Source organism: Microcaecilia unicolor, chromosome 2, assembly GCF_901765095.1.
Source record: "Microcaecilia unicolor chromosome 2, aMicUni1.1, whole genome shotgun sequence".
Classification (NCBI taxonomy): domain Eukaryota; kingdom Metazoa; phylum Chordata; class Amphibia; order Gymnophiona; family Siphonopidae; genus Microcaecilia; species Microcaecilia unicolor.
In genome coordinates, this window is record NC_044032.1 from 462,657,695 (window position 1) to 462,685,312 (window position 27,618).

Here is a 27,618-nt window from a genome sequence, read left to right on the forward strand (position 1 = left end):
TTAACAGACCAGTGAGAAATAAGAGATGTACCTGGCTGCCTTCTAAAACTAGCTTGGTAAACTTTGTTTAAAAGGGACCAGTTAGTGCAGAGCTTCCCATGCTGTGGGTCGCCCCCCCCCCCCCCACCCTAATGAGGGCCACAAAACCTCTTTGAACAGGGACTGTCTTTCTTCTATGTTTGTGCAGCGCTGCGTACGCCTTGTAGCGCTATAGAAATGCTAAATAGTAGTAGTAGTAGTAGTAGTAGTAGTAGTAGTAGTAGTAGAACCTGGGTGGGTTCCCCATAGGTGCATCATTTTCCGCACCTCCGGTGGGGGGGGGGGGGGTCAAAATTTTATTTGGTCGTGATCTTGGGGTCACAGCCACAAAAAGATTGACAAGCACTGAGTTGGTGGATCAGACCCTTAATATTGTGGGCTACTTCTACTAGCAAAATGTTCCACAATTTCCTTAGAACAAGTACAAATTACTAAAAACAATTAAAAATAACAGAAGCTATTTACTTGTGTCAAGATCGCCCACTTTGCATAATTGGGGCAATTGTATAATATACTCCCCAATATTCAGCGCTATTTAACCTGCTAGAATGGCTGCAGAACAGTTAAATAGCACTTCACTGGTTATCCGCCGATATTCAGCGGGGGATAACCGGCTATCACCCGCTGAATATCCCCGATTAGCTGCTAGCAGATAGCTGGTTATATTGCCTGATATAACCGGCTGCCGATTTTTTAAGTCGGTTTAGCGATCATATTTGGCCGCTTGAAAATGTGGAATATCTTTGGCCGGTTTAAAGATAACCGGCTAAGGGGTACGTTTACTAAGGCACATTAGTGTATTTAATGCATCTATACAGTTAAGGTGCATTAAACGCTAACGCACCAATACATTCCTATAGGTGCATTAGCGTTTGACACATGTTAGCGTTTAACGTGCATTAAAAATGCTAACATGCCTATAGCTCGCCTTTGTAATGAATTTTTAGGGTCAATTTATCGCTACTTAGGAAGAAATAAATCACAAAATATACAATGACTCTAGGAAGCAGAACTTCAAAGAAAGTGCATAAGAGTGGAGAAAAACCCTCAGAAACCTGGGACAAACTGTCGCAGGTTTAGAGCGAGGTTACTGATAGCAGAAGTAACACACGCCCAGATGGAGTTTCTTATACCCAGTGATAGAATCTGGGCGTGTGTTACTTCTGCTATCAGTAACCTCGCTCTAAACCTGCGACAGTTTGTCCCAGGTTTCTGAGGGTTTTTCTCCACTCTTATGCACTTTCTTTGAAGTTCTGCTTCCTAGAGTCATTGTATATTTTGTATCATACTACGAGCCTTTTGACTCTAGTCGATACTGCAACCTTTGTTGTTTCTTCGAGTTAAGAAATAAATCACCCAAGGCTGCAGCAGTTTGCTCTTTATTAGATACCTTATCATGTATTTGTATAATTAGCAGATCAGTGATATCTCACTGGGAGTACAGAACATTGCTACACACGAATTACTTCTATATCTGAAACTCCAAAGAATATACAAGCAGTGAAATGCTTTTATTTATTATTCTCCAAATTTATGTATAAAAGATTCAAGACTATTTATGAGAAAGCAATAGGATTACTTGCCAATGCAGATACAATTGATTGGTTTCTCATGTGAGAGGGCAGCCCTGCTTGCACAAAGGTGTTGGCTGTGACTGTCTCACACCCTTAAAGCAGGAAGTACAATCCTTTTATATGTCTATTTAGGATACAAGTAATCTGACATATTCACACCTTATTGGATATAATATATTGTAGTCACCACCTTAGTGACTATATATGGTACCATTTACCATACGTGCTTGGCTTTTTTTTAGCATTGCTCAGAAAGTCTGGTCATCTTCTTGCAAGACCACTCAGTTCTACATTTTTGACCATCTCTTCCTGGAAATAACTGACTCTACCCTGTTGGTAAACAGCACCATCCTGTTTATGAGGTTTTTGCACCCTAGCCCTTCCTTATTTTGCTGCATGGTGCTTTATTGGAACTTCTAGGGTTCAAATTACAGTTAAAGATCATTTAAGCGCATGTCTACATGTAAGAATGACTAGAATAATGGGCCCAATATTTAAAGATAACCGGCTAAGTCAATATTCAGACTTACGCCTGTGTTTACTGTCTATTATTATTGCAGCTATGAGCTTTGGTTCAAGGCCTGAGACTTTGGGTCAGGATCTAAAAATGAGAAAACCTTACAGGCCTTTTCTGGCTACATAGTATTCTGTAAGTATGTACCAAGATACAATACTTGGCAGCAGGGGCGTAGACAGACTTCGGCGGGAGGGGGGTCCAGAGCCCGAGGTGAGAGGGCACATTTTAGCCCCCCCCCCCGGCACCACTGACACCCCCCCCCCCTGCCATTGCCGACATCCACACCCCCGCCACCACCACCACCAACAACTTTCCCCCCCTGCCGACGACCCTCTCGACCCCCCTCCACCGCCAACCCATCGTCACCTACCTTTGCTGGCGGGGGACCCCAACCCCTGCCAGCCGAGGTCTTCTTCTTCCCGCAAAAGGCTTCCTTCTGTTTCTGACGTCCTGCACGTTGTACATGCTGGACATCAGATACAGAAGGAAGCCTTTTGCGGGAAGAAGAGGACCTCGGCTGGTGGGGGTTGGGGTCCCCCGCCAGCAAAGGCAGGCGACGGCGGGTTGGCGGCGGGAGGGAGGGTCAAGAGGGTCATCAGCAGGGGGTCCAGGACCAAATCTACGGGGCCCAGGCCCCCCAGGCCCCACATAGCTACGCCACTGCTTGGCAGGTGGGCACTAACGTGTAGAGTTTGGGTGGAGTGTGGACAGGGTGCATATTTACAAATGCAGTGTATGTGGAGGGGCCTTTTTGATATGACGTCTAAATCCAATTTTGGACGTTTTGCGGAAAACGTTCAAAAGCCAGTAGCATAGGTGGGAACGGGAACTTGAAGAGAGAGCTTCCGGGGCAGACCGAAGGCAGCGTGTATACATCGCTACCGCTACCAGGAGCACAGAAAAGTTGAAGAAGACTGCTGCCTGCGCCGGAGGGAGGGAGGAAGAGAGGGGATAAACGGAGTCACGATCCTGGACCTCGTGGGGGGGGCAGCAGAGGGAAGATGGATGGGACTGGGAGGGGTGGGGAGCAGAGGGAAGGAGCAGGAGATGGATGGGACTGGGAGGGTGGGAAGCAGAGGGAAGGAGCAGGAGATGGATGGGACTGGGAGGGGTGGGGAGCAGAGGGAAGGAGCAGGAGATGGATGGGACTGGGAGGGGTGGGGAGCAGAGGGAAGGAGCAGGAGATGGATGGGACTGGGAGAGGAGGTGAGCAGAGGGAAAGAGCAGGAGACGGATGTGACTGGGAGGGGTGGGGAGCAGAGGGAAGGAGCAGGAGATGGATGGGACTGGGAGGGGTGGGGAGCAGAGGGAAGGAGCAGGAGATGGATGGGACTGAGAGGGTGGGGAGCAGAGGGAAGCCTACTGGAAAGAAGACACTGCATAAAACAGAAGACACTAGGACCAAAGTAAATAGAAAAACAAAATGATCAGACAACAAAGGTAGAAAAAAGTATTTTATTCAGAATTTATTAATTGAAATATGTCAGCTTTTTGAAATGTGCATCTGTGATATTTTGCCTGTAAATTTCAATTCTTTCCTCCATATTAGCATATTCATTTGCATATGTATATATGCAAATGAATATGTTAATATGCTCTGCCCCATCCTTTGCCCCCCCTCCCCCCCCAATGAAACAGTCAAACTACGCCTATGGTTTTAAAAATAGCAATTTGGACATTTTGGGGAAAAAAAAGTCCATCTGCCACTTTGTGCCACTTTTTGAATGTTTTTCTGTTTTGAAAATGAGCCCCATAATTTCATAACTTGCAAGCATTCTTTTGCAATCTAGGCACAACCATTTACATTAACTCTATGGTCTACAAAGTAGATGCACGTAAGTTGCCATATACTAATATTCCATAAAGAAAAGTAGGCACTTACTTTTCTTTATAGACTGGGCTTCAAATAGTCACTTTCCTAGTGCCTAAATCTAAGTGCCTCCTTACAGAATTACCACTGAATTTAAAAGTGTCTTTGAAAATTTACCTGAATATTAATTCCACAATCCATTTTCTGCACTTTACTATAAAATCCTCCCTGTGTTTTCTCTTTCAGAAGGTATGGTTACAGCTGTAGGATCAGGCAGAGACTGTCTTCAGGCAGGAGAGTCATGCACCAGCGACCCCAGCTGCAGCTCCAAATTCCGAACCCTCAGACAATGCATTGCAGGCAATGGCGCCAACAAACTGGGGCCCGATGCGAAAAGCCAATGCAGGAACACAGTGACCGCTCTCCTATCCAGCCAATTGTATGGCTGCAAGTGTAAACGCGGCATGAAGAAAGAGAAGCACTGCCTTAGCATTTACTGGAGCATACATCACACATTGATGGAAGGTCGGTCAGAATAAGTAGTCTCCTTCTAAGACTGTTTTTTTGAAGTAACATTAAGGTAACTGGAAATGCATGGAGCAAACAATTTTTTTTTCTAGATAACAGTTTTTGCAACTATTGGCAACATTTGAATTTGAACAAAATTCCATAGAACTCAGCATCTCAAATTATTTGGTATGCCAGTATTAGAAACATTTTTTTTCATATCTGATTTTATTTATTTTATAACTTTTATATTTTTTAACATGTTTCAAATTATATAATCACATCAATAATGCAACTAATGAACTATAGAAAAATCTCAATTCCAACAGAAAATGCAGAAAGAATATTTGATTTTCTTCCTTTAAAAGGGAAATTTAAAATTTGCTGTCCCATCCCATTACAAGTAATGCCTTAATGATGTATAAGATCACATATGGCATGATTCCAGATCTGTATAACTGAAGGAAATTGTGGTAGATGTCAGTATCTAGCCAACCAATATTCGGCGCTATTTAACTGGCCAGGAACAGCTCCTGGCCGAAGAAATAGCACTTAATCAGCAAATCGCTAATATTCAATGTGAGATAGTCGGTTATCTCTGTTGAATATTACTGCTTAGCACAATGCGGCTAACTGGCTATATGACGCAATATAACCAGCTAACTGCAAATATTCAATGCATCACCGGCTAGGTTTAGTGGCCAGATAGGACCACCTAATTAGCAGTCCTATTTTTGGCGGCTTAAACTTAACTGACCAGCACTGAATATTAACTTGGCCAGTTAAGTTTAAACCAACCAGGAAAAAAATGTATATTCAATGCCAGTCACCAGAAACAGCCCATCATTGTCTCAGTGCCGATTACAGGACTTAGCCGGCTTGCCTCCCGCGAGCTGACTATCAGCTGGCGTGTATATAGATAGATATGTGCATATATTTATTTATTAGGATTATTTACCACCTTTTTGATGGAATTCACTCAAGGCAGTATACAGTCAAGAATATGTAGCGATATATATATATATATATATATATATATATATATATATATATATACAGTGAGGTAAACTTTCAGTGGTGGGGTTACCATATAACTCTAAACTCTCATGTATAACTCTAAGGGGTCCTTTTACTAAGGTGCACTAAAAAAACAGCCTGTGGTATTGTAGGCATGGGTTTTGGGCATGCTCAGGTCCATTTTTTCAGCGTGCCTTTAAAAAAAGGCCTTTTTTAATATTTTTGCTGAAAATGGACGTGCGACAAAATGAAAATTGTCACATGTCCATTTTGGGTCTGAGACCTTACCGCCAGCCATTGACCTAGCGGTAAAGTCTCAAGCGGTAACCATGCAGTAATGACCTACATGAGTCAAATGCCACTTGGCACACATCCGATACGCTTGTCTGAAAATAAAAATTATTTTTCATGCACATGTATCGGACACTCGCCAAAATAATTACCACAAGAGCCACGCTGTATCCGGGCGGTAACTCCATTTTGGCGTGCATGCACAAAGACGCTTACGCGATTTAGTAAAAGGGCCTCTAGAAGCCCAATATTCAGACTACGGGAGTTAGCCCAGCTAACTCCCACGATCAGTGCTGAACCTAGATATTCAATGCCAGGACGTTTCCGGTGACCGGCATTGAATATCCGGTTTATTTTTGGCTAGTTTGACTTTAACTGGCCACCGGCCAAGCCAATATTCAGCACTGGCTGGCTAAATTCAAACTGGCTAAAAATATACCATGTATTCATACGGCCAAATATGGCCACCAAACCTAGGCTGAAAATCGGTGGATAACCGTTTATATCACGCAATATAACCAGCTATCTGCTAGCTGCTAACTGTGACTATTTAGCAGGGCATAGCCAGCCATGTCCTGCTGAACATTAGGGGATAGGCGGTTATGTGCCATTTAACCGGCCAGGGGTGGGGGGGTAAATGGATTCTTATGCTATTTGCCCATTGCCAATTAAGTTGTGTTTTATAATTCTATTTCTTGGATTGTAAACTTTTAAGTATTGGTGATAGCTACTACAGATTGCTACAGGAATATGTTGTAATCCACCCAGAGCCTTTTATAGGTCAAGCAGAATAAAAACACCAGTATTAAATTACATTGTTAAAACCAGATGGATAACATGCACTCAACGGCTAAAATGTGCAAGTGACCATCTATAAAATGGTGCTAAAGACAGGCACCAACCCCCTAATTCTACAAAAGTCACCAAAAATTGCACATGCAAATTTGATCATGTGCTCAGTTTGCACTTGTAATTTAATTGAACAAGCCAATTAGTGCCAATAAGTTTTAACAGGCAATTATTGGCACTAATTAGATTTAATAGGAACTTACACATGAAGATTTAGGCACACAAGTAAACAAAAAAGGGGCACAGAAATGGGAGGATCATGGACAGAATGGGGGCATTCCTAGCATTTACACATGATGTTATAGAATACAGGGGATATGCATCCAATTTTATTTATAATTATATTTATGTTTATGTGTATTTAAAATCACTGAATACAACTCAAAGAGGAGCACAAGAAATGCGGAAAATTAGAAAAGGATAGGAAATACAACCCTTAAAGAAAACATATTTGCAAAATGCCCACATCATGAGAAAGCCCTTACAACATTAACAAGTGCAGGAAATTTTTCAAAAGATTGAAATAAACCTGAAAAATGAATGATACATAGCCAAAGTAAAAATTTGAACCTTCCATACTAACCTTGCCTGGGGAAAATGTTTAAGCAAAATCAAATCAAGTCACTTTATCCTTGAGAAAAGATTCTAGAAAAATAGGATCCAAAAAAGTGTATTTATTTTCCTTATATGTGACCAGGCACTTACATGGAAATTGTAAATAAAAGGATGCTTCTCCAGCTAAAACTTTTGGTTTCAGCTGCAGAAAATTAAGTGGCCTGAGCCACATCAGGAAACATTTGGACAGCCTGTCCACAAAACATTAGTTCTTTTTTAGGGAAATATGCTTTAAAAACAATCTGTTTCTGTTCTGTCTGGAAAGAAACCAACAATGGAGCCCTTTTAGTTATCAAATCCTGAGTTGACTCCAAACATTTAGATAAATCCAAAAATATCAGGGGATGCAATAGAATTAAGGGTGCCCCATCACTAACTACCTTACTACCTCTAGCTAGGTCAATAGGATTAACAACTCCCATCAAATCAAAATGGAAGAGGTGAAAAATATGCTTGAAGTACATTTTCAATCATTCTAGAGGGTCAAGGTAGTGCTTTACAGGAAAATTTCTTTATTTATTTATAGAACGCAAAGATGCAAAGAGCTCCTAGCTCTCAGAGAACGTGTCCTTTCTCTTGAGGCTAGAGTAGAAGACTTGGTGGAGCTGAGGGAGGCAGAGAGGTACATAGAGGAGACCTACAGGGATGTTGTAGAGAAATCCCACCTCCAGTCTGGTAGCCCCTGTGCTACCTTGGAGGAGGGAGGTCTCCTAGAAGGAGAGCATCACCCTGGTGAAGTAGGAAGTACTCCTGTAGCCAGGACCTGCCCACCAGGGGATGTACTATCCTCTTGCACCGAGGATATGTCTCCAAGTGCTGCCCGGGAGGGAAGGGTTAGGACAGCTGTTGTAGTTGGTGATTCGATCATTAGGCATATAGATAGCTGGGTGGCTGGTGGACGTCAGGATCACCTGGTGACTTGTCTGCCTGGTGCGAAGGTGGCGGACCTCAAGTGTTACCTAGATATGATTTTAGATAGTGCTGGGGATGAGTCAGCTGTCTTGGTACATGTGGGTACCAATCACATAGGAAAATGTGCAAGAGAGGTTCTGGAAGCCAAATTTAAGCTCTTAGGTAGAAAGCTCAAATCCAGGACCTCTAGGGTTGCATTTTCTGAAATGCTACCCGTTCCACGCGCAGGGCCCAAGAGACAGGCAGAGCTCCGGAGTCTCAATGCGTAGATGAGATGATGGTGCAGGGAGGAGAGTTTTAGATTTGTTAGGGACTGGGCAACATTCTGGGGAAGGGGGAGCCTATTCCGAAAGGATGGGCTCCACCTTAACCAGAGTGGGACCAGGCTGCTGGCATCAGCATTTAAAAAGGAGATAGAACAGCTTTTAAACTAGAAATGGTGGGGGGGGGGGGGGGGAGACCGACATTCACTCAAAAGTGCATGGTTCGGGATAAGGTATCTTTCAAAGATATCACCAAAACTGGGATGATAGGGTATCCTGATATGAGGTGGCAAAAGAGACCGTAGTAGATCAGGTGTCCTTAAATAAAAATAAAAATCAGACAAAAGATTGCAAATTAATACTGTCAAGTACTGAGCAGTGATGTAAATAGGAACCCCAAACATAGTTTGAAATGTCTATATGCAAATGTCAGGAGCCTAAGAAATAAGATGGGAGAGTTAGAATATATTGCACTAAATGAAAAATTAGAAATAATAGGCATCTCTGAGACCTGGTGGAAGGAGGATAACCAGTGGGACACTGTCATACCGGGGTACAAATTATATTGTAGTGATAGGGTGGATTGAATTGGTGGAGGAGTAGCATTGTATATTAAGGACAGCCTTGAATCAAATAGATTGAAAATTCTGCAGGAAACAAAACACTTCTTGGAACCCCTATGGATTGAAATTCCACTTGTAAAGGGGAAAAGGTCAGTGATAGGAGTATGCTACCGTCCACCTGGCCAGGATGAACAGACGGATGCAGAAATTTTAAAGGAAATTAGGGACGCAAACATAATAATAATGGGTGATTTCAATTACCCCGATATTGACTGGGTAAATGTAACATCGGGGCACGCTAGGGAGGTAAAATTCCTTGATGAAATCAAGGACTGCTTTATGGAGCAGCTGGTACAGGAGCCAACAAGAGAAGGAAAAATTCTAGACCTAGTCCTTAATGGAGCACATGATCTGGTGCGGGAGGTAATGGTGCATTTGTGTTACTGGAATGTCATTTGTCCTAAAAACAGATGCCTTCAATACGTGGTTAGGAGCCCACTTGGATTCCCTTCTTACTCAAGGGATATGGTTCAAATTACCATGTTTTATATCAATAAGTAGGAAGGGACAGGATCCCTCTACCTGTGCCATGAAGCAGTAAGGATTTAGGATTTTGTCATTGCCAATCTCATACAAAACCGGGTCACTTATCTCCCCAGCATCCAGAATCAGATAGCTGACAGCTCAGCAGAGCTCTTCAACCCCACAATTCACCTCTGAACCAACAAACTCTATACAGCATTTTTCACTTGTACGGGTTTCCCTCAAATAGACCTCTTTTTTTGGCAGTGTTTCTCTTTTTGGTCTACTCATTTGCTTCCCAATACCCAAACCTCTAGTTTCTTGTAGAGGTTTCTTCCTCCTTTACTGACTTCTGTGAAGGGAGGCCAAGTATCTTCTTCTCCTCACTTCTTCTAGGGCCCTCCAACTGGGAACCCTCTCTTTACACCTCTTATATCTTTGAGCCCTTGTGGACAAAGAACCTCTTGCCCTTCCCTGTCACTTTCTTAATTCCCTCCCACACTACAGGGAACTCCCATTCTTGATCAGATTGATACATGAGCAACACATCCTATGGCATCCTCTTAAGGAGAGACTCTTTTGGAGCAGTGATGCAGAATGTTCCTCACTTTATGCCATGGGAAGACACATGAAGGATATCCTGCTACAACTGGCTTTAATGTCTCTGAGTTATTGATTCCATAGCTAGATGAAGAATTCATAGCTTGAGGATGGGGTCCAAAGGACAGCACGTAGTACTCAAATTTGACATAAGCTTTTGAAAAGATGTCATAGATAGAGGATCAAAGGAATGCCAAGAAGTGGATAGATTTGATAAAGGAATATCACCTGATGAACCAGATAATGGTAGGAATGCTGTTTGAAAATTGTCAACTTTAGAAATGAAGAAAGCAGCTAGAACATCAGAGTCTAAATAAGCTGTGTTGCATTTGCATAATAATCAAAAAGACTTTTGTGAAGTCTTTATAGCAGCAAAAAGGAATACAGAGACTTCTGCTCAGGGTGGCTTATGTGCCATCCCTCCCTACCTAACTCAATTTTTTTTAATGATCTATGGGAGCTTCAACCAAATATTTTAAAAATCAGTGGTTCGCAACCCAGTCCTCAAGAAATCACCTAGCCAGTCTGGTTTCAAGGATATCCACAATGAAAATGAATGAGATTGATTTGCATGCACTGCCTCCTGTATGCAAATCTATCTCATGCATATTTATTATGAATATCCTAAATACTGACTGACTGGGTGTGCCTCAAGGACTGTGTTGAGAACCACTGCTTTAAGTAATTCCTATCAGAAGAGCAGCTTCTTTGTTATCTTAATCTTAATGCAAAATCTCTTATTTGTTTTCTCTTATGCATCTTGTCTATCTGTCTTGACTAGACTATAAGCTCCAAAGAGCTAGGGCTATTAATTATGGGGTCCTTTTACAAGGGCGCGCTGAAAAATGGTAGGGTTTTGGGCCCACACCGATCTATTTTTGGCACACCTGTAAAAAAGGCCTTTTTTGCCGAAATGGACGTGTGGCAAAATCAAAATTGCCACATGTCCATTTTGGGCCTGAGACCTTACCACCAGCCATTGACCTAGCGGTAAAGAATCCGGGTGGTAATGACCTATGCACGTAAAATGCCACTTGGCACTCGTCCATTACTCGCGCCTGAATGTAAAAAATATTTTCAGATGCACATATCGAGCGGGCGCCAAAAATGAAATTACCACAAGAGCCATGTGGTAGTCGGGCAGTAACTCCATTTTGGCTCATGTTGGGCACGCATAGATGCTTACGCGGCTTAGTAAAAGGGTCCCTCTATATACAGAGACCCTGAGGGTTCAGCTCCCTTGAGGACTGCAGAGACCTCTAGTGGCTCCACTAGAGTAGTAGTCTTTGTCCCAGAAGCTGAGGGAATATGAGAAAAGTCAAAGGGATGATTCTTCTAAACCATATCTGACAATAGTAGGAAGAGACACCTCTTGGATGAAAATTGTGCTGGTACAAATACCCAGCCCAGTTTGAGTTTCTTTGGCTTTGGTTTCTGCTCCCCTGACCATTGCACCTTGCTGCAAAGGGAAAAGGATCTCTGATGGCGTAAAGAACTAGCCTTCCACCACACCCTTCAGAGAAGAACAAAGGGAGAAATACTATAAGATACAGACCTGAGGATCAGGAGGGACCAGAGGGTAGACCCTGGAAATCTACAAGAATAAAGAAACTTGCCATAGAGTACCTTCCCGGGGAAAAGAATCCACCAGACAAAGAGGCTTATTTTCAAAGCACTTAGCCTCCCAAAGTTCCATAGAAATCTATGGCACTTAGCCTCCCAAAGTGCTTTGAAAATATGCCTCAAAGTCACTTTAAGTAGAGACTCAGAGAGACCAACAAACCTAATTGGAGATTGTAAGTGTATAAAAACTATTAGGGGTCTAATTCTACCTGTAAGTAGTACTTTCTGTTTACTTGAAGATCCAAGTTCCAGAAAACCCTTTTTGGTTCAGAACAAACACTTTGGCCTGGACTGGTAGAGGAGTGTGGAGTGAGTAGATTTGATGTGTCAATGGTCTGCCATTGAAGTTCGTCCTGCTCCTGACCTCTCTACAAAATTGTATATTTTATAAAAAGTCACCCACCCCAGCTACCTAGGTGAAAAATGGTGACATATGTGTCTGCGCAAAGAGCTATATATGCAAGGTAGTACTATACAAATATGATCAAATAATAATAATAATAACAAAAACATTGGGTGCAGTACTACAGGGACTCAGAAAAAATTTGGACTGTCTAAAATTTGGACAAATTACAGAAGTCCAATTAAAGACCTCAGTTACAGTGGGGCACCTTATACATTATCATGCAGTACCTTCATGATTCCCAAGCCCTTGGGCAGAACTCAAATCTTGGAGAAGAAACCAACCAACACTGGCTGTGACACACTATTTGTGTGAATTTTGAATAATAATAATAATAATAGTAGCATAAGAATATAAGAAAATAAGAATAGCCATACTGGGTCAGACCAATGGTCCATCTAGTCCGGTATCCTGCTTCCAGCAGTGACAAATCCAGATCACAAGTACCTGGCAGAAACCCAATTAGTAGCACCATTTCATTCTACCACTCCCAGGGCAAGCAGTGGCTTTCCCCATGTCCAACTCAATAACAGACCACACAGACGTTCCCTCCAGGAACTTGTCCAAACCTTTTTTAAACCCAGATACGCTAAACGCAGTTACCACATCCTCCGACAACGAATTTCAGAGCTTAACTATTCTTTGAGTGAAAAAATATTTCTTCCTATTTGTTTTTAAAGTATTGCCTTGCAAGTTCATTGAGTGTCCCCTGGTCTTTGTACTTTTTGAATGAGTGAAAAATTGATTCACCTCCACCCGCATGTCTATATAGTGAATGGCATCGACATCAAGATTCTGTGAGAAAGCAACATGTCTGAGAAAAGTATGTTACAGATCTTCGCTTATCTTGCATGCACTCATGGATCCTTTTACTATAACTGCGGTAAAGGGGGCCTGTGCTAGCATCAGCGAGTGTTTTTGATGCACGCTGAGGCCCCCTTTTACCTCAGCGGGTAAATGGCTGTATTTACTTCTGGGAAAAGAAATGGCCATGTAATAAGTGAACCACTTGTTGCATGGCCATTTCGGGGGGGGAGCACTTACTGCCATTCATTGAGGTGGTGGCAAGGGCTCCAGCACTAACGCAGCAGTAACCAGGCAATTTTCGGCGCTGCCCGATTACCACTGAGTAAGCACTGGCGCTACAAAAATAGAAACTATTTTTATAGCACTGGAAATGATGTGCACTGGGGGTGGGAACTACAGCTGGGCTCCTGCGGTAGTTCCAGATTGGCGCGCAGCAAGCCTGTTGCTGTGCGCCAACTGTTTAGTAAAAGGGTCCCTCAGTATTTTATAGAACGACTCTTTCCTTCTTTGCATATTATTATTTCTATTCATTTCAAAGATCTGCAGCTGATTTTGACTTTATACCCTTACACCATGGTGTAATCAACAGCAGGAACTTGTAGAGTAGGCCACCTATGATCCTTTCTCAGGTGTGCATAATGTTTCCTGGGCATTTATATATAAAAGACTAAAAAAGAAAAGGCAGTGAACATGACCGAAAATGTAGGCCTTTGGCTAGGAGCAGGGGTGGGACTTACAAACTGAACATACTTACACAAGATGGCTCAGATCTGCGGTATTCCTTATGCTGTCTTTTTAAAACCGTATCAGAACTTTGCAGGACTGGCTCATGAGAAAACAAATGTTGTAGGTCAAAACCCTCCAGGTATTCTGTCACTTGCATAGCTCAAGAAATGTATCAGAATGTAGGACTAAGAGATTTAAGTTTCATACAACAGCAGGGCCAAGAAGATAATAATATTTCATTTGTAATATTATTTATTTCCAGAAAGTTAAGAAAGATCTTTGGGCAAAAGATGTTGTTTCAAAACTTTAGAATCAAAAACTTGCAGACTTTTTGTGGTTTTCTTTTTACCTGAAATTAAATCTGTATCTATACATTTTGGAACCTGGAACCTGTGTCTTAACAAGATTTCTATCCTGTCCATATACAGCCACTCAGAAAGGTTTACAATAGAACGGAAACATTTCATAGCAAACAATTATCTGATACATATCCTTTCATTTGTAGACACCAAAACACACTGTTTATCATAATCATCATTTAAAACAAGTTCTGGACATAGTATCATATCATAGCAGATAAGCGAAGAACTGTAACATACATGTTCAGAAAGTGGTTTACTTTCAGTGGTTGCTTTCTCAAAGAATCTTGAGTAGAGAGATGTGGTATATATCATTCAATGTAAAAAGTGTGACGAAGGGTGCTATATTTGGAGAAACAAGTCAGATGCTGAAGAAGAGATTTAATTTACATAGACATCATATGAAAAATGCCAGTGCCAACCAGGATGTCACCTCTATGGGGCAGCACTTTATACAACCAGAATATTGTACCAATGATTTTATGGTGAGAATACTAAAATGTAACTTTAAAACAATACAGGAACGTAAGACCTTTGAAGTCAGAATGATTAAATATTTTGACACCCACCAGACAGGACTTAACAAAGATCTGGGTTTTCTAGCCCATAATAAACCATAAAATTCTACTGCTTTGTCACCCTCTTATCACCATGCATATCTCCCTGTCCCTCATCCACCCGGCTCTCCCTGTTTCTTACCTAACCCACCCCACTCTCATCCTGTGAGACTGTCACTGGAATGCTTTGGTGTTTCACTTATATGTACTGTTATTTATCAACATTTGCTTGTTTCTGATCTGATGAAGAAAGCTAATCAAAAAATGTATTGTTAGTCCAATAAAATAGGTATCATCTTATTTTCTTTTCTATGTTGTACTTTGTTTTATTTCTATTGATTACCATCAAGTGTTGGTTGATTTCTTCTTCATGATTTGAGTCCTGCCCATGGGCTTAGGAATCATGAAAGTAATGCCTGATAATATATGAGGTGCCCCATAGTGCTGAGGTCTGTAGTTGGGCTGTTGCAATTTGTCCCAGTTTAAGAAAGGTAAGACAACCGGTAAGACAACAAGGCAGACCTTGTAAGAAACACAGGGGGGTCTTTTACTAACACTTAGCTTGAGTTATCTGCAGCAGGGCCCATAGGAATAAAATGGGCCCTGCTGCAGATAACTCAAGCTAAGCTTTAGTAAAAGAAACCCACAGTCTTTATTGATAGGTTAAAAGCTCCCAGAATTTCAACATAAAGTGCCCGACATGGCCCTGTTTCGCCAGTACAAATGGCTGCATGAGGGGCAGTAAGACACTATAAATGAAAATAAAAACCTTAATATCTAGTAAAGAGATTCTAGTCCTTTACAAAAATAAATAAATAAATAACTTCTAAAATCACAAGAGGATCTCTCAAAAGAACCTATACCAACAGCACCATAATAAAACCTAGTATCTTTTGCATGTATGTATTTATTTATGTATGCATGTAGCTCTTTGCACGTATACATGCATGTAGCTCTTTGCAGACACATATGTCACTGCTTTGGTGTTGTTGCTGCTGCTGCTTTGTAGAGCCCTGCTGTGTCCCCAGGTCAGCATCTGGGACCACTTCATATGGTATAAGACCTGCTGGTTCTGGCTTGGGACTAGCACCTTGAGTGATGTCACTCTTGGATGCAGAGTGAAGAGAGCCAGACCAGCGCTGAAGGCGCAACATGCCGGAGAAGTGAATGCCTCCTCTGTCTCACTGACAAAGGAGCACAACTAAGAAGTTCCTTAGGGCGCTGCTTTGGGGGAACTTTGGAGGGATTTGGGGGGACATGAGAGGATTCTTAAGGTGAGAGTTAGGGGAGGTGGTTGTGAAGGGCCTCTATGGCAGGGATGCAAGTAGTAATGGGGCTGGGGTGGTATGGGCAGCTGGGAGGGGTGGTAGGCTGTAAACGTATATGGCGGAGGGTGACTGATAATTTGAGGCAAGTGGTAATATATGATGATTTCAGACTTTGTGGGATTTATTGAAGGTTGGATTAGTGAATGCAAGATTTATTTGGAATAAGATACCAGTGATTTATGATTTATTAGTTGGAGATGGGTATGATATTTTGTGTATAACAGAATCTTGGTTGCTTCAATCTGATTTGGTGGTGGTAAGGCAATGCTGTCTGCTATGCTATAAATGGGAGTGGGACTGTAGGTCTCGAGAGGTGGAAGGGTAATGGTTTTCTTTAGGGGCAACCTTGATTTTAGGATGATTTGTGCAGAGATATCTGAATTAGGGGAAATTTTTAGTGCTAGGGCATAAGATGTTAGTAATTTATGTTCTTTATTGTCCCCATAGGCATCATTACAGGGTGGCATGGGGTGCCAAGTGCCACCCCAAAAAAAAACAGCTTGCCACCCTAGTTTGCACTGATCCCCTTTCCCTCCTACTGTCGTGTCTCTGAATTCAGGCCCCTGGCAGCAAGTAGAAAATACCAGCATTAACTTCAGCAACAAGGGCACTTCCAGCCTATCCGCTCGTAGAAGCCCTGTTGGTACCGCCCCTCTGATGCATGTGTGTCAGAGAAGGCGGGACTAACCTGACCTTTACGAGCATGTCAGCTGGAAGGTTCCTCAGCACTTAAGTTAGCGCTGGTGCCAGGCCTGGTATTTCTCCTTGTTGCCAGGGTCCAGCATGGCAGTCCAGGTGGTGGCAGGAGGGAGGGAGATTTGAAGAGAAATTCTGGACTTAGTGAAGGAGGGAAGAGAGAGAGAGAGTGGGCAATGTTGGACCGAGGGAGGTGGGGAGATAGAGAAAGTGGCTGGTGTTGGATGGATGGGTAGGAAGGAGGGAAGAGTGTAGAGGAGGTTGCGAGAGGAGAAATACCGGACATGGATAGAGGGGAAGGAAAAAGAGAAGGAGAAAATGCAAATGAATGGAGAGGAACGAGATTCACATGGATGGAGGGAAACAGAAGAAAAGAAAGGGAGGAGATGCACATTGATAAAGAGGAAAGGAAGGACAAGGAGATGCACACGAATGAAAAGAAAGAGAAGGAGCATATGCACATGGATTGAGAGTAGGGGAAGGGAAGAGAAGGGGAAAACTGCTAATGGACGGAGAAAATAGGCAAAAGCTTGATCTTCCAGAACCGCTGGATCCACTCCTCCTCCAATCAAGTTTGCAGAGGATCCAGCTTTTACTTATTCACTGCCCTGGATCTTCTGTTGCCTTGGACATGGGGCTCCAACTTGCCCTGCTTTGCCTAAGATTCCATGCCTCCATCTGCCCTAGATGTGTCTTTACCTTTGTGATTTTTTTTCTTAATATTAAAGTCGGATCCAGAAGAAGAAGACCTCCAGAACCTACTTTGATGTTTTAAAAAAAACCCTGAAGCTCCTGGGCAAGGTAAGCCCTGCAGAAGCAGAGCAGGGCAGGGTGGAGAAGTGGCCACAGTAGCCACTGGATCCGGGGAAGACTAAGGCCGCAGAAAATCCAGGGCAACCACAAGATTCGGTTGAGGCAGCACAGGATCCAGGTCAGACCAAGGCAGCAGAGGATCTAGAATGAACAGGGCAAGTTGGAGCCCCATGTCCAAGGTAGCAGAGGATCTGGGGCAGCACATAAGTAACAGCTGGACCTTCCGCAGATCCCATTGTAGAAGGCATAGAGCAGATCTGGAGGATCTGGCTTTTAACCAGTCCTGATGGATGGAGGGAAAGGGAAAGAAAGATAGAGGGAGAATATGCCACACATGGATGGATAAGAAGGGAAGGGGAGGATTTGCTGCACATGGATGGAGTGAAGAGAAAAGATGGAAAATCAGAATTGAGAAACAAACAGAAAAATGGAAGAAAGCTGAATGTGAGAGAGAAGTGCCAATAAAGATGGACAAACAGCAGGAAGTTAAGAAGAAAGGAGGAGAGAAAAAAAATAAAAAATGGACAGGAGGTCCTGAAAACTGAGTTAAAAGCACAGATAAAATCAGAACCAGAGACTGGGACTTGCATGATCAGAAAAACAAAATTAGCAGACAACAAAGGTAGAAAAATAATTTTATTTTCATTTTAGTGTTTGGAATATGTCCAATTTGAGAATATACATCTTCTGACTTTATATTGCACTGTACAGGAGGAAACTGTTTTCCTGGTATTGTGCTGCATGCAGAATCTGGATGCTTGGGATCTCAAGTTAATTTTTGCCTGTATTTAAAGAGGGGCTATCTCTGCTCTGCATGTGTGACCTCAGTGGATGGTGGTAAGTGCTCCTCGCCGCATGGCCACGTGGTAAGAGTAATCTTACTGCATGGCCATTTGTTCTTGGGGAGGCTTTACCCGCTGTGGGAAAAAGGCCCTGTCGCATAGGGAAAATGGTCCCTGCTGTTACCGCAGGGCACTTTTTACTGCAGCTTGGTAAAAGGACCCCTTTATTTCTCATGGAATAAACTAAAGATATGCAAAAATCAATCAAGTAAATAAATTTCATTACTTGGAAATAAAGTACATTTCTGAAGTAAACTTTACTTCCTTTTTAAGTTCAAAGGATCTCTGGTCCAAGAACCATCGAACACGAGTGTCCTTGGACTGGAGACCCTCATCTCCTGTCATCTACCTACCTATCCACACTATAGGGGCCCTTCCTCCCCTGTTGGTCCTCCAATGTTTACCTTTAACCAGGAAAGCAGCCTCCTCTTGCTCCTCCTTCACCTCCTCTGTCTGTTCCTACTGCACAACATCTGTGAAAATGGTGAGGGTTCTACTGACATCAGTGAGCTCAGTCGAACTGGTGCCATTTTAAAAATGGGAAAGTTCAACTGGGGGAAACTTAGAAGAGGACTTTACAGTATTTTGTGTGGCTTTTTGGCTACAGCAGTAAACCATTAGATAATAACATTTTCCAGTTTGTTTCAGGTTTGTTTGGCCTTTTACTTCCCAATTTTTTGACCTTTTTTCAGCTTGTTTCACACATCCATTTTGATAAAAATAGTCTAGTGTGTGTTTAAAACACTTTAGCACATGAAAATCAACTTAAAATACATTAAATCAATTATGCACAGACTAATGCCCCCTGTTTACTAAGCTGTGCTAGGGCTGGTGGTGCACTTATGCCGACACAGCTCATTCACTTTGAATGGACTGTGTCGGCATTGCCGCACTGCAGCCTCTAGTGCAGCTTAGTAAACAGGGGAGTAAAAATTTTAAGGCACATTAACAAACCAAGGGTCCCTTTTACTAAGCCATGTTAAGTGCTAATACACACTTAATGCAGTGGAAAAAAAAAAGTCTAACCTGGGACATGCTAAAGCGTTTCACATTGGTTTTTGCATCTGCGTGTGCTAACTGCGCAATAAATCATTTTTGGGAAAAACATTTTAAAGGGTGTATCATGGGCAGAGAATGCACTAACCAGCTAGCACACTGACATCACTGGTGCACTGTTTAGTGCGTCCATAACACAGAAGCCTTTAGCGCTTCCTAAATAGGAGATGGTAAGTGTTCACGCGATCATTTTTTCAAAATGGCCACATGCTAATGCTAACTTTAGTGCACAGCCATTAATGAAAGAAATAGAAAATAGCCCTTTTTCACAGCCATGATAAAAATGGGCTTAGTGCATGGGAACGATCTGCATAAGGACGCATTAAGGCCATTTTTTACCACAGCTTAGCAAAAGGACCCCCAAATGTGCATCCCTATACAGTCATACTGTAGCTGATTATAGTTTTAAAATTGTTATGGAAGTAATATCCAGATGGATCAAGGACATGAGTACTGACAGTGGTAGCACATGACTATGGACAATTTCTGCCTGTTATTCAGCCACCTGTGGGCAGTGCTTTGACTGCCCGCTGCCAGCGTTCAACTCGGATATTCAATGTCAGGCTATTTCTGGCAACCAGCACTGAATATCTGGGTTTTTTGACATTGGCTAATGCATGACTGGTTAAGTCAATATTCAGACTTAACCGGCCATGGCTTAGAGGGCAAAAATAGGCCTGCTTTTTATGCACTAAGCTTGGTCGGTTAAGTTCCGAACATCAGGACTTACCTGATCATGCCCCTGGAACACCCCCAACATCTCCAACTTTATTTTTGGTGCTGACCAGGCATTTTCAGCTGCAATAACCAGTTGAATCCCACTGAAAATGACTAGTTATCCGCCGAGTCGCAAGTTAGCCGGTTGGCATCCATTCCCAGCCAGTTAACTCACTGAATATCAGCCAGTGTATGTCAGATTATGGAGATCTTGCATTATTGACCTCTCTCTTATAATGATGTATCTTTGTGATATGTATGTATTACATTTACAGTAAATTTGTGGGAATTTTTTGTAGGTATGAATGTTTTGGAGAGTTCACCTTATGAGCCATTTATCAGAGGATTTGATTACGTTCGACTAGCCTCAATCAGCGCTGGTAAGTTGTAGCTGTGTCTACTAAACTATATCTTGTGCATACAGTTCAAAGTGTATTCTCAGACCTTCTAATGATAGAAAAGGATTTATTTTGGAGTTTCTTCTGTTTTTTTTAATTGCCCCTCAGTTACTTGGGCATTATGTTAAAGGTAACTGATTAGGTCACCAATGAAGTAAAACCTTCCCATTCATCACCTCCGCTTTATTTGCATGAGACAGAGGAGAATGCGAGGGGTCAACAGCACTTCCACAGTTTGGAGAGGCAGTACTCATTGGTCCCCTAGATAAAGGATGTTCTTCCCACAGTGCACCTGAGTTCCTGGAGGAAAAGACCAACCTGTTTGAAAAGGCATACCCTACCGACCCAACTTAATAGCCCGATCTCCGCAACACAACAAAAGTAAAGTACGTAATGGACTTAACACAATTCTTCCATTGACTATTCCACACAAACTTTTATTACCACAACACCACTTTGAATTTGTTCACACCGGAGTCTGCGAATGCATCTCCGGTACTAAGTTAGCCACATTGAGCCTGCAAATAGGTGGGGAAATGTGGGATACAAATGTAACAAATAAATAAACATAAGACTGGGAAACTGAAATTCGTTAGTTTAATGCTGGCTTTTGCCAAGGAGCTCTGAAAAAAAAATAAAGTCAAATCAAAGCTGTATTACGGAGGATGCAGTCGTTAAAATCAAAGACTATCTTTTCCAGGAGGTATACTCAGGAGTAGCATCAGAAAAGATGTCTCTACAGAAATAATGATGGCTGCATGGAACAGTTTAGTTTAGTTTAGTTTCCTTGATCACTTTTAACAACAATGACTAAAGCAGTTTTCAATAAAATAAGGAAGGAAAAAAACAAGAACAAAAATACAGTAGAAGATGACTGTCCCTAGAGACCTCATACAGACAATCCATACGCTAGTTCAAAGAAATAGGTTTTGAGCCTTTGTTAACATTTTTGGAGGGAGTCCAATGCTTTCAGATACTGAGGAATGAAATTCTGCAAAACTAGAGCCTGAAGAGAAAATGTGGTATCACACATACAGCTTCAAAGTTTATAGTTAGAGGAAAAGGAACACAGAGTAAGCTTTTGCTCTGTGAATGAAGGATACGGGAGGGGTTATAAGGCAGTAAATGGTAGTCTAGTAGTTAATGCAGTGGCCTGGGGAACTGGGTTCGATTCCCACTGCAGCTCCTTGTGACTCTGGCAAGTCACTTAACCCTCCATTGTCCCAGGTAGAAAAACATAGATTGTGAGCCCTCTAGGGACAGAGAAAGTACCTGCATATAAGGTGTTCAGTGCTGCATATATCTAGTAGTGCTATACAAATGATTAGTAGTAGTAGTAGTAGTAGTAGAGTCATTCTGGTTCTCCAGTATGGAGAGCCTTGTAGTGAGAATTAGAACCTTAAATTTGATTCTGTAAGATTTCATTCTCACTTGGGGTCCCTATACTGGAGAACAGGAATATGTCTCAATTGATTTCCAGTGGAGGTAATGAGACAAAAATAACAGAGTTTTACAAAGCATATGTAGAGGCCTCCTCAGGAAAATAGAATATTCAACACCAACAGAGGAGGTAGCTGGCAGAAGAAACGCCTTATTCACCACCACCCCCAGCACACTAGCCTAGATGAGGACTGGATAAAAGAAAGGATTCTCATCTGTAAAAGTCAGTTGGAGGATAATTCTATAGCAGACCCCTCCCTCGATATTCAAAACAATTTAACTGGCCAGGAACGGCGCCTGGCTGGTTAAATGGTGCTTAGCCACCTAAGCACTAATATTCAGCGCGAGATAGCTGGCTATCTCGGCTGAATATTAGCGCTTAGCAGCTATCCGGATGACGGTTATGTTGGATGACATAGAGGGACATAATCGAAAGGGACGCCCTCGTTTCGATTTGGACGTCCTTCCAAAACATCCTTGTGTGCTGAGCCCCCCAAAACCCACTACCCACAACTGTACACCACTACCATAGCCCTTACGGGTGAAGAGGGGCACCTAGGTGTGGGTACAGTGAGTTTCTGGTGAGTTTTGGAGGTCTCGCTGTTTCCTCCACAAACGTAACAGGTGGGGGGGGGGTGGGCCTGGGTCCACCTGCCTGAAGTGCACTGCACCCAGTAAAACTGCTCCAGGGACCTGCATACTGCTGTGATGGAGCTGAGTATGATATCTGAGGCTGGCATAGAGGCTGGCAATCAATATTTTTAAAGATGTTTTTTGAGGGTGGGAGGGGATTAGTGGCCACTGGAGGAGTAAGGGGATTCTCCCTTTTCTCCCCGATTCTCTCTAGTGGTCATCTGGTCATTTTGGGCACCTTTTTGTGCCTTGGTCGTAAGAAAAACACGACCAGGTAAAGTCGTCCAAGTGTTTGTCAGGGACATCCTTGTTTCTTTGGATTATGAGTCAAGGACATCCTAGTGTTAGGCACGCCCATGTCCCGCCTTCGCTAAGCCTCCGATACTCCCCCTTGAACTTTGGCCATCCCTGCGACCGAACGCAGTTGGGGACGTCCAAAATCGGCTTTCGATTATGCCGATTTGGACGACCCTGTGAGAAGGTCGTCCATCTTCCGATTTATGTCGAAAGATGGGCGTCCTTCTCTTTTGAAAATGAGCCCAATAGCCGGTCAGCGCCGATATTCAGTGTCTGGCAAGCTATGTTTGGCAGCCAAATATGGCCGCATCAATAGGTGGAATATCTTTGGCCGGTTCAAACTTAACTGGCTAGTGCTGAATATCAGCTTATTTATTTATTTATGTATTTATTTTTTTATTAGGATTTATTTATTTTTGAAGGAATTCAGTAAGAACAGATCAAACATGAGCAATAGGCAATTACAGCAGTAAAAATATTCAAATAACAATACAAAGTATGGCATTGTATACCACTTACAATATCAACACATAGCAACATAGTAAATGACAACAGATAAAGACCTGTATGGTCCATCCAGTCTGCCCAACAAGATAAACTCATTTACATGGTATGTGATACTTTATATGTATACCAAAATTTGATTTGTCCCTGCCTTTCTTAGGGCACAGACCGTAGAAGTCTGCCCAGCTCTGTTCTTGTACTAAGTTCTGAAGCTAACATCAAAGCCCCTTAAAATTTACACACCAGTCCTGTTTCCATCTTCTTGTTTAACAAAATGGCAGCCAGGAGAGTGAAAAAGGACCTCCGCCCTGACGAAGTCGCAAAACCTAGCCAAGTCGGTTGAGGTTCCTGTTGTTGTGCACCTTGCTGCCAGTTAAGTAGTTGAATAATGCTTAATATTAATTTGTGGTAAACAAGAAATGAGTTTTGAAGTGACACATGAGTGCTGAAGAATTGAGCACAAAAGTAAAAAAGTGGTTCTATGAGAATATAAACTAAAAAAATATATTAAAAAATAGATACACCAAAGGATCAACGAGGAGTTGCACCTGACTGTTTGAAAAACTGTAAGTTTAACAGCCAGGATGCATAAAGTCTGAAGATCCTTCACAACACTTAATATCTAGTAAGAAGTTTGATGTGTGCTTGGGAGATATTGGAAGTTTTGGAATAATCAATTATCAGCATTAATTGGCCTTAACTGAAACTTTCATGTGCATTTCAAGTTGCATGGATCTGCACATAAATTTTACGCATGGTTCCAAAAAAGGGGCGCGGCCATCAGTGGCATTCCTAGAATTTATGCACACTGCCATAGAATAAAGGGGATCCATGTTTAATTTAGACAAGAGGATTTATTCTAGGGTTTACTTGATATAAATCCTCACACCTAAAGTTAGGTGCTAAGGGCTAGATTCTATATATCATGCCTCGATTTCCATATGGAAATCAAAGCATATTCTATAAAGTACACTTTATACGATACGTTATACAATACGCCAAGTGCTGCTCCATGTGAATAAATGTAGTCGTGGTCAATTTCGCGAACTAAAATCTGGTGTAAATCCCGACGCTTAAATTAGGGGCGGAGCGGGTGTATTCTATAACAACGCACATAGATTTCAGAAACGCCCATGACTCACCTCTCCTATCCCATAACCACGCCCACTTTTCAACTATGTGACTTAGAATTTACATGCACCATGTTACAGAATATGCTTACCAAATAGTGCGCATACATTCCCTTATCTCTTATTTGTCCTGTTTGTCTGTCCTAATTAGATTGTAAACTCTGTCGAGCAGGGACTCTCTTCACGTTCAAGTGTACAGCGCTGCATACATCTAGTAGCGCTATAGAATGCTAAGTAGTAAATCTCAGCGCGATATATAGAATCCCAAAGTAAGCATATTCTATAAACAGTGTCTAACTTTCAGCATTGTTTATAGAATAGCGGTCAGTGTGTTATTTTTTCAGCGCTGATTTTTCAACGCTATTTATAGAATTTGGTACACAGAGAACAGAATATTGTAAGTTACATATTAAGGTGCCACGTTTAGGTGTCACATTATGCTATTTGAATAACGTTATGGGCACTCCTAAATGTTGGCGTGTAAATTCCAACTTATGCTAGTATTCTGTAATGGAATCCGGGCATCATTATAAAATTAGCACTTGGCATGTTCCTTCTTGGCACCTATCCTTTGGTGTCCCTTATAGAATTGCTCCCTATTTAGTGTCCAGATTCCCCAACCCAGGACTCAACTTTTCTTCAGTGTGCTGTGTGGAAGGGCTGACCCTATTCGGAGCTCAATGCATATGAAAAATGGCAAGTGACACACTCTTAAAAAAAAAATACTGCAGGTATCACGTACAAACTATGTCCAGGAACAATAACTCAGTTGAGTAATCACAGAAAGGAAAACAGGTTAGTGCATTTGACCATATTTAAGCAAAATCAAATATACCAGATTCAGAGTTTTCTCACTATAACAGTGCAGTGTGTTCCACTAATGGTTCTTCTACTCTGCACTGAGTTATATTTGTTAAAGTAGAAAAATACCAGACACAGACTCTGTCTGTATGGACGCAGGTCTTTCACAAGTGACTAGTAGTTCTATGCTTTGTTGATAGTTTGATGATGACAGGTAGAATGTCTCTGGCTGACCATATCGCAAACTCCTATCTGAGAACACAGGCAATTCAGCTCCACTCTGCGGACACTGGCTTACATAGTTTACTGTCTGGGGATATATCACTGACCTTGTCCCTGCCTGAAAAGTACAGTGATTTCTAGCAATTGCTTCCTTTTCAGTTACTGTTCCTCTCAGTTACTGTCTCTGCCAAGCAGGCAAAAGATTGGTTACTTTTAAGAACAGAAAAAAAACAAACAAAACAAAAAAAAACCAGTCAGTGCCTCTGCAGTCTTTACAGATGGAAGGTCACTGACTTTAGTTGACTTGCCTTGTTTGACTGCTATCCAATGGCATAGGTAGATGGCAAATTTTGGATGGGCCTACAGGCAAAAAGGGTGAGCACAAACCCCCCCGATATTCAGCTGGCAGCGGGCAGTGCTTTGACTGCCCGCCACTGGCCTTTAACCTGGATATTCAATGGCAAGCCATTTCCGGCAACCAGCGCTGAATATCTGGTTCTTGCAATGTTGGCTAGTGCATGACCAGTTAAGTCAATATTCAGACTTAACCGGCTATAGCTTAATGGGCAAAGATAGGACTGCTATTAATGTGGTCTTATTTACCCGTTAAGTCTGGCCAGTTAAGTTTCAAATATCAGGAAATAACCGGTCATGCCCCCAGAATGCTCCCAATATTGCCAGCTTTATTTTCAGCTCTAACTGGTTAAATGCCACTGAAAATGACCGGTTATTACTACTACTACTACTACTACTATTTAGCATTTCTATAGTGCTACAAGGCGTACGCAGCGCTGCACAAACATAGAAGAAAGACAGTCCCTGCTCAAAGAGCTTACAATCTAATAGACAGAAGGCGCGAAGTCTGGAGTTGGCAGTAGTGGAGAAGGGAACAGATAAGAAGGATTTATCCATGGAGCGGAGTGCACGGGAAGGGGTGTAGGGAAGGACGAGTGTGGAGAGATACTGGGGAGCAGCAGAGTGAGTACATTTATAGGTTAGTAGAAGAAGTTTGAACAGGATGTGAAAACGGATAGGGAGCCAGTGAAGGGTCTTGAGGAGAGGGGTAGTATGAGTAAAGCGACCCTGGCGGAAGACAAGACAGGCAGCAGAGTTTTGAACCGACTGGAGGGGGGAGAGGTGACTAAGTGGGAGGCCAGCAAGAAGCAGATTGCAGTAGTCTAAACAAGAGGTGACAAGGGTGTGGATGAGGGTTTTGGTAGAGTGCTCGGAAAGAAAGGGGCGGATTTTACGGATGTTGTAAAGAAAGAAACGACAGGTCTTGGCAATCTGCTGGATGAGCAGAGAAGGAGAGAGAAGAGTCAAAGATGACCCCAAGGTTTCGAGCTGAGGTGACAGGGAGAATGAGAGAGCCATCAATAGAAATAGAAAATGGGGGGAGCGGGGAGGTGGGTTTGGGGGGGAAAATGAGAAGCTCGGTTTTGGTCATATTTAATTTCAGGTGGCGTTGAGACATCCAGACAGCAATGTCAGACAAGCACGCTGAAACTTTGGTTTGGATGCAAGGTGAGATATCAGGGGTAGAAAGGTAGATTTGGGAGTCATCAACATAGAGATGGTAGGAAAAGCCTTGGGATGAGATTAATGAACCAAGGGAAGAAGTGTAGATAGAAAAGAGGAGGGGACCAAGAACAGAACCCTGAGGTACGCCGACAGGCAGAGGGATAGAAGTAGAAGAGGATCCACCAGAGTGAACACTAAAGGTGCGGAGGGAGAGGTAGGAAGAGAACCAGGAAAGGACAGAGCCCTGGAATCCAAGTGAGGACAGGGTATCGAGAAGTATGCTGTGATCGACAGTGTCAAAAGCAGCGGAAAGATCAAGAAGAATGAGGATGGAATATTGACCTCTGGATTTAGCCAGTAATAGGTCATTGGAGACTTTAGTAAGCGCAGTTTCGGTTGAGTGGAGAGGGCGAAAACCAGATTGTAGTGGGTCAAGAATAGCATGTGAGGAGAGAAAATCAAGGCAGCGGTGGTGAACAGCACGCTCAAGTAATTTGGAGAGAAAAGGAAGGAGGGAGATGGGTCGGTAATTAGAGGGACAAGTAGGGTCGAGTGAAGGCTTCTTAAGGAGAGGTGTGACCACAGCATGTTTAAAGGCAGCAGGGACAGTCGCAGTGGAAAGTGAGAGGTTGAGAATGTGACAGATAAAAGGAATAAGAGCAGGAG

General features: G+C 42.5%; 1 protein-coding gene across 2 annotated transcripts in view; it reads left to right on the plus strand.

Annotated features, from left to right (window-relative positions):
* The window catches only part of GFRA4 (GDNF family receptor alpha 4), a 434,625-nt gene that overhangs the window by 324,209 nt on the left and 82,798 nt on the right, over nucleotides 1–27,618 (plus strand). For both annotated transcript variants that reach the window (XM_030190988.1, XM_030190989.1), the window contains exons 2-3: nucleotides 4,187–4,465; nucleotides 20,306–20,386. In XM_030190988.1, the coding sequence (XP_030046848.1) occupies nucleotides 4,187–4,465; nucleotides 20,306–20,386 (360 nt within the window). The remainder of the gene's footprint in view (nucleotides 1–4,186; nucleotides 4,466–20,305; nucleotides 20,387–27,618) is intronic.